General features: G+C 42.1%; 2 protein-coding genes across 2 annotated transcripts in view; both read right to left on the bottom strand.

Moving 5' to 3' along the window:
• The window catches only part of agbl4 (AGBL carboxypeptidase 4), a gene marked incomplete at both ends in the record, with an annotated part of 281,697 nt that overhangs the window by 61,592 nt on the left and 202,864 nt on the right, over nt 1-17,241 (bottom strand). The gene's annotated exons all lie outside the window — the stretch shown is intronic.
• Nucleotides 4,014-16,499, bottom strand: bend5 (BEN domain containing 5; the record flags this gene model as incomplete). The annotated part of the gene is made up of 6 exons (XM_080506733.1): nt 4,014-4,210; nt 4,384-4,597; nt 7,221-7,369; nt 13,743-14,229; nt 15,091-15,221; nt 16,316-16,499. The coding sequence occupies 6 exons, from the start codon at nt 16,497-16,499 to the stop codon at nt 4,014-4,016; spliced, it is 1,362 nt and encodes a 453-aa protein (XP_080362859.1).

The following is a 17,241-nucleotide window of genomic DNA, read 5'->3' as shown; positions in this document are numbered from 1 at the left end:
CGAACAATGCGTTTCTCCTGTTTTCTCTTTTCTAAGTAAGTCAGACACCGTATCTGAGGCTCAAACAGTAAATGTGTCTGGTGTACATTTACTTCTGAAAACTGTGGTGAAATGGAGCCATTTATCTTGTTCCACACAGTGAAGTTAAAAAACAAAACAAAACACCTTTTTTTTTTCTTCCTCCCTCCCCCAATCAAACTGTCGAGAAAGCAACACAAAGCTCCTTCACTTGTGAAGCGTTGACAGGTGTTTACAACATAAGCCAAAACACCAGGCGAGGACAGGATTTGCTATTATCTTGATAACAGATGCGTTTCTAAATCTAGTCCATATAAACGATCGGGGAGAGTGAAGAAGTAGATGTGGCACAGGAATAGCAGGTAGAGGATGACAGGGTTGCCGAGGTTATGTTTCCTGCATATTGCTACTTTGTGTGCGTCTGTAAAGAGTACTGGAAAGTCTGGTGTCGTATTCCAAAGCCACACAAACCCATAACGTCCATTAATGGCTCTGCAGGGTTATATAACGGGTGTGTGTGTGTGTGTGTTACTAATATGCTGCTAAAGCCCAGACCGTTCCTCTGCGAGTGACTTGGTGCATTTGATAAGAGAGATTGGCCTTGCCACCACAGATTAAGCCAAATCTGGGTTAAAAACATACAGCACTTCCATACAGCTTGCATCCACTGAAGATGGTTTTAGTTAAAGGATTAGGCTTAATCGCGCTCCAGGAAACCAGCCTGTAAAAAAAAAACAAACAAACAAAAAAAACTAAGTGATGATGTTTAGGTGATGCAACAGCTCTATTAACGCTCTTTCTTTACGCATTGCTTTAAACACAAGCCCATTTTGGCATCAAACAACAAAGAAACAAACACAAATACACCGGCAATGTGTCAGAATTTCAGCAAGATTGCTTTGCACAGCAGAAATCTTTTCTTTTAAAACACGCGTTTTCAATAAACTCTAGCACACGTAAAACCTCACATGTTGCTTTGTACAGGGAAAAATTAAAACAAAGGGTACCCCAAACCCCCCGCCCAAAAGAATTCAAATAAAATATCATTTACCAAGGTGACTTAAGATTCACTAAGCTCCAATACCGTGGCATGGGCCTTTTTTTTTTTTTTTTTTTTTGTGCAAACCCTGCTGATCCCTCAGTCAGCATCCCCTTTCTTTAGCTTGATCTCAGCATTCGATACTTTGGCTTACAATTACCACTCATTTGTAAAAACATAGAATTACATCTATACAAGTTATTATTTATACATACCCAGCATGTTGACACATTAAGTTAAAGCACATATTCCAGTCAGCTTGCACATTTCATTGGTAAAAGTGAAGTAGGTGAATTGTCTTTCATATGGAGGAGTTGGTTCGAAGCAATTCATAAACTAAGCCGACTATTCTTCGTGAGGCCATGGTGAAGTTGTAGAATCCAGTTTGAGAGTAATTTAAATTATAAAAGATTAAATGTATTCTGAACATCCCAAATAAAGAAGCTGAATCTTTTTTTTTTCCTCCGTTTCTTTGTTCAGTATAAACGTTTTTTCGGGGAGCCCTGGACAATCTGCCTCACAACACAAAAGTATATCCCAAAAACTTCTTCTAAGGTGCTTCATGATAATAACATGATTCTTAGGCCTCGATCTATCAAATGGTTAAACACAAACAAAAGAAACCCCAGAAATACATTTCTTTTAAGATTGACGAAATTGCCCAGAGGTTTAAAGTGCATTCAAAAGTAAATGATTTCAGTTGATCGAGCCGATTGCATCTCAACTGCAATGGACTAACAATACAGATTTATATCTTACTATGGCAGATTAGCAAGTCGCTCACAAGCGTGTTGTGGTCGTCATGTGCGGGATTTCTCAAACATAAATCTCATTTTAAATAGATCGCTTTGGCTATGGGGCAATATTTCTCTTTTCATTGTAGGTTTCACCAGATTCACATCAACATCATCAGGCTTGAAGCATGAACGCGCACAGGAACGCACGCACGCACGCACACACACACACACACACACACACGCGCACGCAAAAGAATTGATAGATAATATAAAATTACAACATTAATTAGTAAAACCAAAATTTCACTAGAAGCTTGAAACGGTGTGTCACGTAACACTTAAGAATCCGTGTTTGATGGGTTGCCGAGAAGAAAAATAACAATAAAAAAAAAAAAAAAAAAGTCAATTAAAACATCTCCAAAAGATAACAGATTGAAGACAGGAAAAAAAAAAAAAAGGCTGAAAACTGAAGTTTTGAGGAGGAGATGAAGAAAAATCGTGGGGAGAAATAAACCGACAGACGAGAATCAAAAGTGTGAAGAGGAGAAAGGCTTGATGGGCAGCTCCGCAGCAGATTCACAGTTAGCCACAGCTAGGTCACAGTTGAGATTTCAATCTGCAGCGTTTAGTTCCAGCCTGCAGTCAGCCACACAAACCATTTGGGATCAAAACAATATAACGACAGGAGAAGTGAGAAGGGTAGTGGGGGGGAAAAAAAAAAAAAAAAAAAAAAAACTTGATAAAAACAAAAAGAACAACATACAATAGGAAATTTCCAAAGTTCTGACAGCATAGCTCAGAGGAAATTGTCACTGGAGCAACCTTACTTTGTTCCCCAGTGGTGTGGCCCAAACAAGAGGAGTTATAATGGGATTCAGCCGGGCCAAGACAACTTTCACAGAAAAAACAGTGTGGCAGACAGCTTTACCCACAAGCTAACAAAGCTCTCACAAGAAGACGACCCGGACCGTTGCAATGCTATGCCCTGATTTCCATCCCGGCATTGGTCCAGCTCAGCTCAACTCAGAAAGTGTGAACCACACAGAAAAAAAGTACCTCGCCACCTTTTACATTCTCACAGCAAAGTGCAGATAAAGCTTTATCACTGAAGCTTACTATACATTTACAATCACAGCTTACTAGAAAACCCAAGGGCATACCAGCCCCTGGTGATTGCCGAATTCATTTAAGGCCTTTTCTGGGCATCAACATGCCTGCACCGACACAAATCAACAGTCAAGTTTCATTGTTTTTTTGTTTTTTTTAAAGTGACATGTTTAAGAGAAATTCACAAATTTTCCATTGCAACCATTCTTTTCTTGTGCTCTCTCAATGATGGCCTATGTTAAAAACTGAAAGGTCAAAAAAAAAAAAGAAAAAGAAAGATGAAGCAACAGTCTCGAACTCTAGACTCGGCATTAGAGTCAGACTTCCCATGAAATCTCAGTCAGCCTTCTTTTTAAATCAAGTGATGTGTTGTCATTGACCTACAGTTAAGGGAGAGCACGCGCTCATCATTAATCTCTTGGCAGCACCAGAATCTCTGCCGCAAACCGAAATATGGCCGTCACTAATTAAGACTTGTGCATTTGAGACCCTGTTGTCCCACCACATGCAGTAAGTACCAACAGCAAGCACTCATATCCCCGGCAGCTAGCACGTAGCCACCGAAACAGTCAACAGCTCACATGTCTAAGATCTAATGTATCATCGTCATCTTTATCAGAAAAAACTTTTACCTAGGGAAATAACCTCTTACTTTTTAAAAGCTCAAGGATTCAAAGTTATGTTCTGACACAGAACAATAAATTAATTTAATCATCACATCAAATGTATATTTTGACACATATGCACACACCTCGACAAACCGTATCTTTGTACCAATACCACTGGAAAGCTTATAAAAACACTCACTCCAGCTCACATCAAACAAAGTGTTCAATTTCTAACTGGTGGGTAAAGCTGTCTGTCTGCCAATTACCGAACTGGGCCACTTAAAAAGGTCACAATCATTTTACGGGGAAGGTGGTAATGGGTTGGCTTGTTTTCACAAAATAACCAATCTAACGTGTCAAAGTAATATGGCCGCTCCCGAAACGGTGGCAGCGTCCCCAAACCGCTCGTTTCCAGTCCCCTCCTCATCCTGTAGACCACACTGGGGGTGGGTGGGTGGTGGGGTGGGGTGGGGTGGCAGAAGGCGCTGGCGTGTTGGTTGATCACTATATGCCATCGTAGGTGAAGTTCTCCATCTTCACTGTCTGTCGGATGAGCAGCTTTGACTCGCGCCGCTCCTCGTTCTTGATGGACTTGTTGATGTCCATTATCTTTTCACAAATGTATTTGTTCACTTTGGATAATCTCTGGGTAATCTCTGCGCTGTCGGCCGTCTCCTGAGACACTCTGTCGTAGAGACACTCTGGGGAGGGAGCGAGTACGAGCAGTCAGACGTCATTAACATTACGAGCTTCTCATCTCATCTCAGAAGTCAAACAAATCAATTTTCAGATGGATTCAACTTGCGGAGATCCACCTGAACGTTATCTCCTCTACCGGGAATATGATTTTTATTAGTTGAAATGTTTGTCTTACCTCTAACAATTTTCAGCTTGCTGGGCGACAGCGGAGGCTTGGGAAGAGCGTCCTTCTTCTTTTTAGTGGCCACTCCAGTGACGCTACGGTTTTTGAGGGTTTCTGTGCCCCAAATCATTACGGCTAGATTCTTTGTGAATTTGGAGTCTCCCTGGGTCCGCTGAAGCTGGTGCCACTTCTCCTCCTCCACCCAAATCCCAGCGCCAAGATGTACCTGTAGATGTGATCCAGAAAAGTGTGACCATCACCCCAACATCAGGCGATAAAGGCTTGAGCTTTTTTTTGCTGGTTGTTTTCATAAATCTTTTTAGTTTTAAGTCAGAGGATCTCGCATTTTGATTAAAAAGCACAATTTCATTAGGCTATTTGCTTGCCTGCTAACAAACTACTGAAGACAAAAAAACCTTGAAAATTGCAGGAGAACCACACATTTGTAAAGATTATCATCTTATGGCGACGACGCTGTGTTCTCACTGACAGAAGAACTCTGCTGTGTTCTGCAGAGTCTGGTTTCCTCCAGTGTACAAGCAAAATTTAAAACCCGTGAAAAACCAGGAACTTGTTCTTCTCAGGTCTCCATGTCTGTCTGCCCCCGTGTATCTCACCTCACGTTTTCAATTATCCTACCGTGTTCTTCCCCTGCTCAGCACGAATGTGCGGCACCTGTGGTCTCCCAGCATTCCCTGTGTATTTAAATCTCCCTCTCCCCCTGTTGACTGTGCCGGCTTGTCACTTCTGTTTCCTTGTGTTCCCTGGACTATTTCATCAATAAACTGCCTTTATGGAAACTTGTGAGTCTGCGCTTGGGTCTATCCGAACACATCCTGACAGTCCTTTTGATGTTGAATCTCTTCAACTGGACTGTCTGTTGCAAGCTAACAGAGATAGCTCACAAAGCCAACTGTCTGCAAGTTACCAGAATGATTCTTTAATCTCTTGGAACAAATTATTGACTAGGTATGTGTTCCAACAAAATGTGTAAGCAGCAGTACAGCTCAAATCATTTACAATAATTAATTTAACATGCATATTGTTTGACATTCAAGGTAAAAAAAAAAAAGGATTAATTTGAATTCCTTTACCCTTTATCTGAATTAATTTTAGATTGGAGTGTGGTTAAAAAAATTATGGTAACCTTTGCTCCAATTTGACAATGCTTTAATGGTTTCGTCCCTTATGTATTGTGTGATAGCAGCTGTTCTTTTTGTTGTAAAGAAAAAACCCTTTCCCTGCTATCAAGAGCATATATTATGGATTATCCAACAACTTCTTTATGTCAGACTGGCTATTGGTATGTTGTAATCATATAGTTTACTAACCTTTCTCTTGAGTCAATATTGGACTGCAACACAAAATGACTATAAAATATGAATTGTAGTAAGAGACTAGTTTATCACATTGAGAAAAACAAATGATTTTCCTTACTGCTGCTTTGCGTGTCATCTACAGGAAACACCACAATCACATGGTGGTGTCAACAATCAAATCATGTAGGTCCTGCTCCAAAGCTGGATGTCTTTTTTTAAAAGGACCACTTTCACCAAGCAAGATACATAAATAAGCTAAGGTCACTTGCTGCTTGGAGCTTGGATTACCTTCGTTATGAACTTAACTGGTAGCACCCGACACACTGTCGACCACATATTGCATAAGCCTGTACCAAACACACCAAGCTGATTGCCAGCCCGGGCAGACTGTCCCAGTCTTCTAGGTGAGCTAAAGCAACAGGGAGCATATGTGCCTCTCTTTCCCTCTCTTCTCCGTTATCACCGTAAAGTCTTTAGGCCAGCATCCAAAAGGCTTTTCCCTGTGTGGCTAATGTGCTTTAGGCCCCTGGCCAGCAGACAAGCTTTATACTGCCCTCGAGTTAGAAAAGCTCTCGTCCTCCCTCCCTCTTTGCTCTCGTTTGTCTCTCTCCTCGCCACTCCTCCTCCCTTTTCACCCCCCCCCCCCCCCCCACCTCTCGTGCGCTCACTCGGGCTAACCTGTCAGTCACTTTAAATTCCTCTCGTGCAAATAATTAATATGGGGTCCCTGATGTAGGAGGGTTCTAATTTGCAAGTGTTCTTCACGCTTGAAGTGGCTGCAGGCCCCAGAGCTTGTAGTACCAATTCCCCCCCCTGTCATCAGAGACAGGATGCTGGTTGAGTTACAGCGGTGGAGGGGAGCAAAGAACCCTAACAGGCTAATAAACACTGATGATGCTGGCTGGTCTTGCAGGAACAATAATCTGCTCAACCTTGTTTACCTGCTTGGGTAGGGCAGCAAGGGGGAAAGGACTGATCAACGATGACAACATGTTCCCGGGTCCACTGGTGTTAGAAGGAAATATACTACTTCAACCTAAATCAGACTGCTGTCCACAGTCACCTACCAGCAGAAAGCCACAAATACAGGGCAGGGAGCTGGAGATTCTTAACTCTCCAAGGTTGACAGAGCTTATTAAGATTATGTACAAGTGAGGGTCAAAAGATTCTCTTTGTTTTATCATATAAATTACAGGTTAAGTCAAATATATAACTGGGGGATGGACATATAAAATTACCATAATTGAAAATTCTGGCTTGTTTTACTTCTGACTCATGGCTGACAGTCTTGTTATGAATTTCAGTGCAGATGAGCTCTCAAGTTACATTTGGATGATTAGGGTAAGAATTAATCAAAAAAAAAAAAAAAGAAGCTGAAAACAAAGACATACAGGGAGCATCACATATCAGATGACACCAAAGGTCACGTGAAGATCCACAGCAGTTGAAAAGTGGCAATCATGAGCGAACTGGAGAAGATGATGAAATCCTAACTTAGAAACAAGTCCATTTGAGTCCACTGAGACGTACCTTCCCGTCATTGCAGGTGTATACTGTTCTGGGTGAAGGTGAGTAGCTGGAACTGGTGTTGGCTTCTTCTCTGCATGTCTCCTGGGCCTCAACAATAGGTTCAACCACTTCAGCCTTGATTGTCTGAGTGCCATTGTCATGCATAGGCTCTGGGAGACAAATCATACATTCAGAATTATTGAAATATCGCAAATAAAAAAAAAGAAGCATCTGCTTTAATACATTTTCAACTGACAATACTGATTTCCACCAAAGCGTAGCGGTGGAAAAGACATGCTACTTGTTTTCACAGCCAGTCACACCTTGAGCCTTACGGTGGTTCTGCTTCCATGTCCTTGTCTTCAACACTGGAACGGTGCCAACATGCTTGTTTGCTTACTTCCTGCCCAAGGCCTTGGCTTCCCTCTGCCTTGTGACGGATGGTTATTTTCACCCAGTAACTAAGCTGGCTTGGTGGTCGGCCATGCTAAGCTCCAATGTAGCTGATGAGTTTTAATATCGGTCAACGCACTCCATCCCCTGCCTGACAGCACCCCAGGGTGCTTTAATCTTTAGCCTGTCCATTAGACAGTCTAGCCAGTGGCCGGGCGCCTCTGTTCAGATCTACAGGGGGAGCTGAGGTTAACACCAGCATCTGGCAAAGCTTGAGTTTTTACAGTGCTCCACAATACAATGATACCATTTTTAACGACAGATATAACAGTGCATTTTCCCCCCCCAATGATTCAATGTCTACATTTGTCATTTTTTCCCCATTTATTTATAAATGAACACCGAGCAATTGGAAGTGTGACCAATCACTTCAAATTTCATTTTATAATTACAATAGCTTTTTTCTTTGTTATAGAAGCTGCGCCGGGAAGAATCCAGTACTGTTGTGCAACAGTACCGTTGTATGCAACACTGGCCTATTCAATCTAGAGTTGGGTGATCCTGCCCTTAATCTGATCTTCCAATTGGCACAGTGTACGATTGTCGAAACCTGATCCCCGTGGTCGGTTGCCTGGGTGAAGAGGGTTGTGGGTGAGGATGGGGTGGAGGGAGTGCACATACGCAAAATACTGGGTGCATTAAAAACACTGTCGACACGTCTGGGATGGTGCATGTTGCCAGATTACATTGCAGTCACCTGCAGTTGATGAAGCCACTGTTGCATCTATGGATCAGCTGCTGGGGGGGTTGCTATAAATTCCTTTGGTTGCCAATATATAATTGGATCACCAAGCGGCACAACCGTAATTCAATTTGACCCCGACTACATACTTAAAATTCATTAATTCTTGATGTTGGGTATGCATATGCACAAAGCCTTTTGTCCATTCTTTCATCTATGTGAACACCTGGGAGGCACAGTGTCGCCACTGAGTGTAACTAACATGAAGAAGAATCATCCTCGTATTCCAGTCTTGACCTTATCGTGTGACATGTCTCCCTGATAATGCAGCACATAGTTGCAGAGCCCAGATTTAAACTTGCTACCAAAAATGAGGAGCCAGTCGACGGAGCAAGAAACCAAATCACCCATTGGACATTCGGAGATAGTGGAAAAAATTCAGTCACGGAAAGGGTTGTTGTCACAATGTGTCCCATTGGTAATACCAGAGAAAAGGATTCTCTGTCCTCCAAATGCAACGCGTTTGACGACCTCACCGACCACTGCTGCCAACAACCATCTCTGTGTTATACTCCTTCTCAAAAGGCACATTATTACTGTCTCTCCCAGTTTCTAGGATTGTCATCATCAACATAACGTTTGTTTTTCTGTTGACATAGAAATGTTTTTTTCCCCCCAGTGGATGTATAGAGTAAAGGATGTATGTCAGTATAGGAGCTGCAACAAAAACACTGTTTTGAAAGACGTGCATTCATTTTTGTGCGCATGTAGAGTATATTGGAGGCTTTATTCTCACCCATTAGTCAAACTGGTACACTTGGCTGCTGGCACTAATCTAATCTGACAAGTTTAAACTGCACCGTATCAGGTGAACATTTGTACTGCAACAACTACAATTTACAATAAACACAAGCACTAAAGTAGATTATGCAAATGTGTTTGTGTGCGAATAGTATTTATCTTCCAAATAACAGTGCCCTTTCTCTTACCCAACTTTCACATCAGCACCATTTCAGAAGGGGAGCGGATTGTTGACTTAATATAGTAGTATTCCTTGAATTTTGATATTTGTACTTCCGACATCAGCCCTGTGGCCTACAGCTATAAAATAATGTTACTGTAATTAAGCGGAATAAAATCCTTTAGCTCTTAATTAAAAAAAGAAGAAGAAGACTGGACTCAACAAGCATTTTGGAAGAACAAATTGTGTTCGGCCCCATTACTTAATGTGTAACTGTGTTTTTATAGCCAAAGAGTGAAACAGCACTTAAAAACCCACTAAAGTTGCACCTGATGAGACGCAAGGCCCCGTTTATTTGTTGAACTTTGTTGGAAGTCATTGTTATTGATCTACTACCACATGTGCAGCAAAGTCACCGACTGCTGCCATAGTGCAAATGTTATATTACTACACGATACGGACAACTTTGATTTTCCCTCTTTGACAGATGGATACATATTAAAGAATGTTGAACTCTGGGTGCTTCAAAAAGTGCTGTTTTCTGGAATGGACACCGCTGGTGTTGAATAAACTAAAATACAACAAGAAAGTAGTGTTTTCACTTGAAAATGAAGTGTGCTTCAGGGGCTAGTCACAAGTTCATATTTGTCCAGATAGTCCCTTGTTTCTGTTCATTACACCACCATGAAATTCAAAGGTCTCTCAACTCACTTTGTGATCTCAGCCACCAACTTCTAGCGAGTAAACAGGCATATCAGCAGTAGGACTCCATCATCATGTTATGATGCAAACCATGAATATGCAGCAAATTGACCTCAGTCCAGTCAGTTTACTGAAGTACTAGTCAAAACCTTGGACACACCTTCTCAGTCGATGTTTCTTCTTGATTTTATTATCTTCTACATTATAGATTAATACGAAAAACATCCAAACTATGAAGGAACACATATGGAATTATGTGGTAAACAAAAAAAACCTATTAAACAAGCCAGAATATATTTTATACTGTAGCTTCTTCAAAGTAGCCCTCCCTGACTTTGATGACAGCTCTGCATACTGTCAGTTTCCCCGACGTTGTCATCTGGAACAGTATCCCACAATTCTTGAATCACGTTCCCAGAGGTGCTGAGCAATAACTTTGCTTTCACTCCGTTGTCCAACTCGTACCAAACCATCTTAAGTTGGTTTAGGTAAGAAGGTTGAGGAAGCCAAATCATCTGATGTAAGACTATATGCTTTTCTTGCTTGGATAAATAGCCTTTATATGACCTGGGGGTGTGTTTGGGCGTTTATTGTACTTTTGAAAACTAATGATGGTCCCACTAAGTACAAGCCAGATGTTGATGACATGTTGCAGCAGAATCCTGTCATAGTTAAGTGTGTATAAAAATTGCAATAAATCGTCACCAGAATAAGAGCACCACACCATCCCACCTCATCCTCCACATTTCATGGTTCGAACTATAAATGTAGAATCCATCTACACACCAGACATGGTGGCTGGAACCAGAAATTTGGACTCGGACCAAAGGACAGATTTACACTTCCCCAGTGTCCATTCCTTGTGTTTCTTGGACAAAGCAGTTCTCTCATTCTTGGTCTTTCCCAGAAGTGGCTTCGTTGCAACATTTCCATGAAGACTTGAAATACTTGATTCACACAGCCTCTTCCTTTACTTGGGAGTTGCTCATGAGTGCTCGGTTTATCATGATGTTAGATGGTCTTTGTGACTGCACTTGAGGAGATCTTTATGACATGTTATGGATTGACTATGTTAAAGTCGTGATGGACATTGTTGCTGTTCAGTTAAATCAGTTAAATCGTTCTCGCCAAGAATTTGATTAGAACAGTAGTCATATCGTTCTATTGACTGTGTTGATATTTGTACCGACCCCATCTCTGCACAGCACAATTGAAATCAATTCTGAATATAAGAGGAATTCCATGAATTCATACTTGAAAAGGCAAACTTGTTAATGGAAAACGAGTCCAGGGGAAGACTTCAGAAGAAGAGCAGCAGTACTGTAAACTGTCATCAAAGTGAAGACTTAAAAAATACTCTGGCAGGTTGAACTTTTATTGTTCTCTACATAATTCCATGTGTGGCTTCATAGTTTGGATGTCTTCATTTTGAGTTGACAACATAAAAAAATTAAAAAGTAAAGTATTGAATAAGAAGGTCTGTTCCAACTTTTATGCATAGTGATATCATAATGATGATAAATTTGCAATATATTGTGCAGCCCTGATTAAAACAACCTGCCAAACACTGTGACGGTGCCGGAAATGCACCAATATTCCTGACACTAAGGCATTAACTTCATGGACCCGTCAGTGTGTCCTACGGTATCTGGAATGGATAAGCTAGCAGCAGAGTCCTTGAACACTGTGGAAGATATGAGGTGGAACTTCCATGGATGGACCTCGAGGCGTCATTGGTGTTTAATTGAGCCTCTTGAATGTACATGTATAAAGAAAATAAACAAGAGCGGCTGTTCTGGCACTTTTTGTCCATCCATAAAGGTCCAGATAAGCAAGAAGAATTTTCACTTTTTTTTTGTAAAGAAATCACATTTGAATGGATATTGTCAGAATATAAAAAAAAAACAAAAACAAAATTCAAGATATGTTTCGTCCATATCACACACCCCTAGATGGAACTCCTTTGATCATCCCACTAATGCTTTACCAACTTGGGATCTTGGAAGTTCAGATTCTATATCAACACTTTGAACTGTCAATTTCCAAATCCTCTTTTAAGTGTTGGAACACTGCTTGTAGGAAACACTGTACTGCAGCCATGACCAGTTTTAGACCTGCTGTAACAAATGTTGAGGTTGGTGTCAAATCTACCTAATTCTACCCAGAAGTGAAGGTTTACTGCAGAACTTTTCCTAACACCCACACCTCTAAGGGCCCAAATATGATTGACGCTAAATACGGAGAGGATTACAGACGGAGCCGTTTGTCCATCTTTAGCACTTGTATCCAGGGAGTTTGCCAAGGAGTAGCAGAGTAATACCAAGGATGACGGTGGGGCAGTATTGTGTGGTATAGCTAAAGGTGCGACCGGCTAAAGGAACAAGGACACGACAGAACTTAGAAGACAACAGAACTTGGGAAACAACAGAAGTGGCCAATCTATTTTCAGATGAACTGGGCATAGTTACAAGGAAATCCAGGACATGACCTTGTCTGGGCATCGGGACAAAGATGTTCTAAGAAAACAATTGGTAGGTTTGTTTGATCTTCTATATTATACAACTCGAAATTGCACTAAACACTACAGGACGCATTGCTTAACAACAACGCCAACATAAGGGAGGCATGAGAATGTGAAGTCAGTAAAATATGACATTTGAAATGCACGCAGTCATTTCTCTGCATAAGAGACGCATATTATTGGAGCTTTACCTCTCCACAGTGTTCAGAACAAAATGAGTCAATTTGCCTAAAGGCTTGGTTTAAGCGCCATCATGACCCTGATAGCCAATTTTGGATGAGAATGCTGGCGAGCATGAGCACTCTGTTCACACAGCAAGTGTTTGGACTTGTTTCTATAATAGACAGTAATTCATTTGGGAGACCAGAGTTCATGGAGCAGCCCCGAGTATTATTGACCCCATTGCGGGTTCACCTGTGTTCTTTTCTTTACCCAGTCCTGCAGGGCATCGCAAGAAGCTCCCAAAACTGCTGCCTTTTTGGAGACACCCAGACACTGATCATCCAACCACTCTCTCATAACAACTTTAAAAAAAAACTGACTTTCACTTTATACATCCTGTCGCAGCACGAAGCATATTAAAGGACCAGAAACCTAAAACACATATCTGCTTGCATTTTCATGAGCTCCACTCCCCGATCCCAACACACAATTCACGCTGAAGCTTCCAAAGTCAAAGCAAAGTCATTTCTATTTCTATATTAGGGCTGGGTAGAATTATAATACTTTCAACAGCACTGTCAAATTGACATGCCATCGAAGCTAAGATAATTTGGTATGAAAAAATGATGCAAAACAAATCAAGGGCCTTTAGTGTCTTAACATTTAGACAGTGGAGATGTTCACTTGTATTTTAGTGTATTTATTCGCACTGAGCTGCTAGTACCTGTCATTATGGCTGATCGTCATCAGGCCAGGGGCTGTAAAATTAAGGTGTTGGGTCTACATACAGTAATTACAACATTAATGATGTGTCAGCACACTTTCTGCCAGCCTTTCTCTATTGAGGAGTTTATTCCTTTCCATGTCGATGCAACTTTGTAGAACTAATTTTAGAAGTTAGAAAAGTTTTCTCTCTCAATGTCGACACGCTCATCTGCAACACCTACTGTGGTCAAAGGTTTTTTTTTTTTTTTTTTTGTGTACAGTTAAAGGTCTTTTAGCAGCGCTGTAGGATGGCAAACAAATATGTGTATGTTGGTGTGCGCACAACTGAATTCTCACCGCTTCCCAATCTCATCAGAAGTACATCCTGCAGTCTCCTGTTGAAGTCCCTCAGTTCTTTCACTTCCGTCAGCAAACTGCCATATTCCTTCAGCTTCTTGGCCTGCTGCACCAGCTGCCTGCGGGTTCTCTCCAGCTCCTGCTGAAGCCTCCTCATCTCCTCCTCCTGCTGCCTGTAGCTGTGAACCAGCTCCTCGTACAGGACTCGAGGAACCACGGCAGCAGCGACCTCAGACACACAATCTGTGTCCACCTCCAAATGCTGCTGCTGCTGCTGCTGCTGCTGGTGATGATGTTGCTGATGGTCTGCCTCCATATCTTCATCTTCATCATCTGCATCTTCGCCCTCTTCAGCCAGCCGGTCTTCATCTAGGTCCTCCTCGCCCTCCATGCAGGAACTGGCTGCATTTCTTTCCAAGCGAGCCACTACTGCTGCCAAGCTCTTGGAGGAGTTGGAGAGAGGACGTCCATGGTCATGAGACAGGGCCTGGAGGCAATAATAATAAACATTAGGAAGAAATACACTAGTAAAATGGACCTAAATTTAAAAAAAAAAAAAATTCTGACTTGGTAACATGACAGACATACAAATGTGCTTTTTTAAAAACTTTTACAAGTGTCATCAGTAACAAGTAGCACTTGAAATGTGTAACTAAACTTTGCTGCAACGAGAAGGACAAGAGGGATACGGAAAGCACACAAAAGCCAAAACTGTCCAGCTAGGCAGAGTTTAAAGTGTTTGTTTTGACTGTGTGGATCTAAATAGGAACTGGGAGAAGAGAAGTCACTGAGTTCTTTGATGAGCCGCTCAGAGGATTTGTCTGTGAAAGGGCAGCTGTCCAGAGTGCTGAATTTGTGTTAATCCAGCATATGGTAAAAATAGCATGGAGGGATTTCGGGTGTCAGCCAAGTTTATGAAATGTGACATATCGCTGGACATATTCAGATTTAAGACGATCGCTGTATATAGCATGACACATGTAGCTACAGGTGTTTACACATGTGGCGTTGAGCGAGTTCCTTTTTATTACTTAAATTATATATGTCATCAAATCCGCCAGTCTCTTCTTATGCATTTGCAATAATCAAAATCCAAAATAAATTCTTTGAGAGAAAAAAAAAACACTAATACAAGTTGAAATTACATAATCTTACTAGTGTTAATAATAGATATTAAAAGTGTGTATTATAACCATGATGTTAGTGAATGTCATCATCAACAATAATACAAAATACACATTTTGGATGGTTAATTGTCCAGTAAAACAATAAAAGATCATTTTAACTCAATAAAATCACTGTTTTCCTGCAATGCAAAACAACAACAGTCTCCCCGAAGTGAACCTACCTTTTTATGCCTTAGTGGCAGTCTCTCTTCTCCAAAGCTGTTTTCAATCGAGCTTCCTGAATTCTGGATAGACATCTTGGGAATTTTCATCTTCTTTTGCGTTAAACTGTCTTCAAATTCCTCTACTGTATCTGTGAAGCACAGAAGCAAAGACAGGGTAAAAACTCATACAACTTGCCCAAAAGTTACATGGATTTGTCATAACCAATACGACCATCTTACAGAATAATGCGATCTATTCGACGCTCTGTCTCTCCGTTCTGCTTCATTACGCTAACTTTTGCACCTTGAAGAGACGGGAGCTTTTCTGCGGACTGCGGAACAATCCGTCCTAGCTGCAAGTGACGTTCTGAAGGTGTTGGCTCCATTGTAGCCCAGACAGCTCAGATTGGGGGGGATTAGTGGTGAAGCTGGTTAAAGATCGAGTGCAGAATAACGACGGGGAACTGTGGAGGCGGCTAACGTCAAAAACAAGCACTGCACATTCGATCTGTGGCGCTGTCATACAGCCGGCATGACGCTGGCATGTTGCTGACCGACAGACTGCTGCTGCTGCTGCTGCTGCTGCTGTACGTGTTGTCTGGTACGGCGACGACTGCAGCGCCACATCGCCTCCATACCACAAAAACCTTTACACATCTGACGAAGCAAACGCACCACAGCCCACAGGACACGCGTAGCCACCACACGTCCAAACCTCTCCGGGAAGGCGATGGCGGACAAAAACGCGAGCTGTCAGCCGTGTTCCTGTCGTGCGGCGTCCACTTCTGCGTCGCTGCTAGCATGCTAGCTCCACACAGTGAGCTAGCGCGTGCTAACGGCGCGTTGTAAACAACCGTTGTGACTCGCTACCGTCGCATGCCACGTATTTGGCGGCGCCGCGAGCGCCGCGGTGCCCCCGACACGCGAGAAAGGACTCGCGAGCGACCGACGCAGCGAAAGTGGAAATATCCACCGAGCGCGAGCGACGGCGAATTGAATGCCGACAAAGTTATCGGAGGGGCATATCTTAACTAGCATATCTGGCTAGCCGCGGCGGCGGAGGACGTCGTCGCTGCTGTCGGTGTCAGACTCCAGCTGGTCACGTCCCGACACGGCGGACAAAAAAAAAACACTCGCTTTTGACACTTTCTTACTGTGTCGCACGCGGACGCGACGCCCGGCGAGACGGGCGAAAACGGTGGTTAAAAGGGGAAAAGTTGACGAGGAAAAGAGGGCAACTTACCTGCAAGGGCAAGGATGTGTGCTTCGCACGGCTGGCCTGCGCTGCCATTCTCCTCAGTTCTGTGAACCAGATACACCTTCTGATTATCAAAATCTGTCCTGTGCAGAGGTCTGAAATCTTCCACATTTGACACGGGCAACGCGTGGCACATATCGTCTTCAAAGAATCTAACAAAAGCATACATTATTTACTTCTCTTTGGTCCTGCAGTTTGGATATGGTTGACAGTTTTTCCTCACAAAGTATAAAAAAAATATATACACATGGGGGGGTTGGGGGTGGTGTCTGCGCTCGGCTACTCTTGCCTGGTCCACATCACCAGGGTAGATCATTAAGGCATAAGTAATGGACCTGACATGAACTCTGCTGTGAGGATAGCTCTGCAGAGGTATTCACATGCATGGCTTTACAAACACGCCACATAAACACGTTGTTATTCTGCACTTTTAGTTCTGGAAATATAGCAAGACAAAAGCGTTTTATGATCTATCTATCTATCTATCTATCTATCTATCTATGACAAAACAAGAATTGATCTGAGATTGTTTTGTTTGTTATTACAGAAGCAAGGTTATACTGTGCAATTGTTTTAGGCAGATGTGTGTCTGTGAGGGTGGGGTACAACTTACTTATCAGCTGAGGACAATGATTCCAAACAACGATCCAATGTCATGGAAAATGTCTCCAGTGTAAGGGGAGGAAAAAAAGTCTTGATCCCAACATCAAAATTGTATGGGATTGCTTGAAGAGATAGGAGGATTTGAACTGCATATCTCTCCATGATGTTTGGAGAAACCTTGGTGCTGAGTTTCCTGAAGAATGCAGATTTTTTTTTTCTATTGACACATGTGCAAATTGCCAGTGCAATAAACTGTTGACACATCACAGTTTATGCTGCATTTTTCACATACGAACATCATTTTAAGT

The sequence above is a fragment of the Blennius ocellaris genome, assembly GCF_963422515.1.
Source record: "Blennius ocellaris genome assembly, chromosome: 12".
NCBI classification, from domain to species: Eukaryota; Metazoa; Chordata; class Actinopteri; order Blenniiformes; family Blenniidae; genus Blennius; species Blennius ocellaris.
The sequence above is the reverse complement of the archived record's forward strand: the minus strand, read 5'-3'. Positions and strand labels throughout refer to the sequence as shown.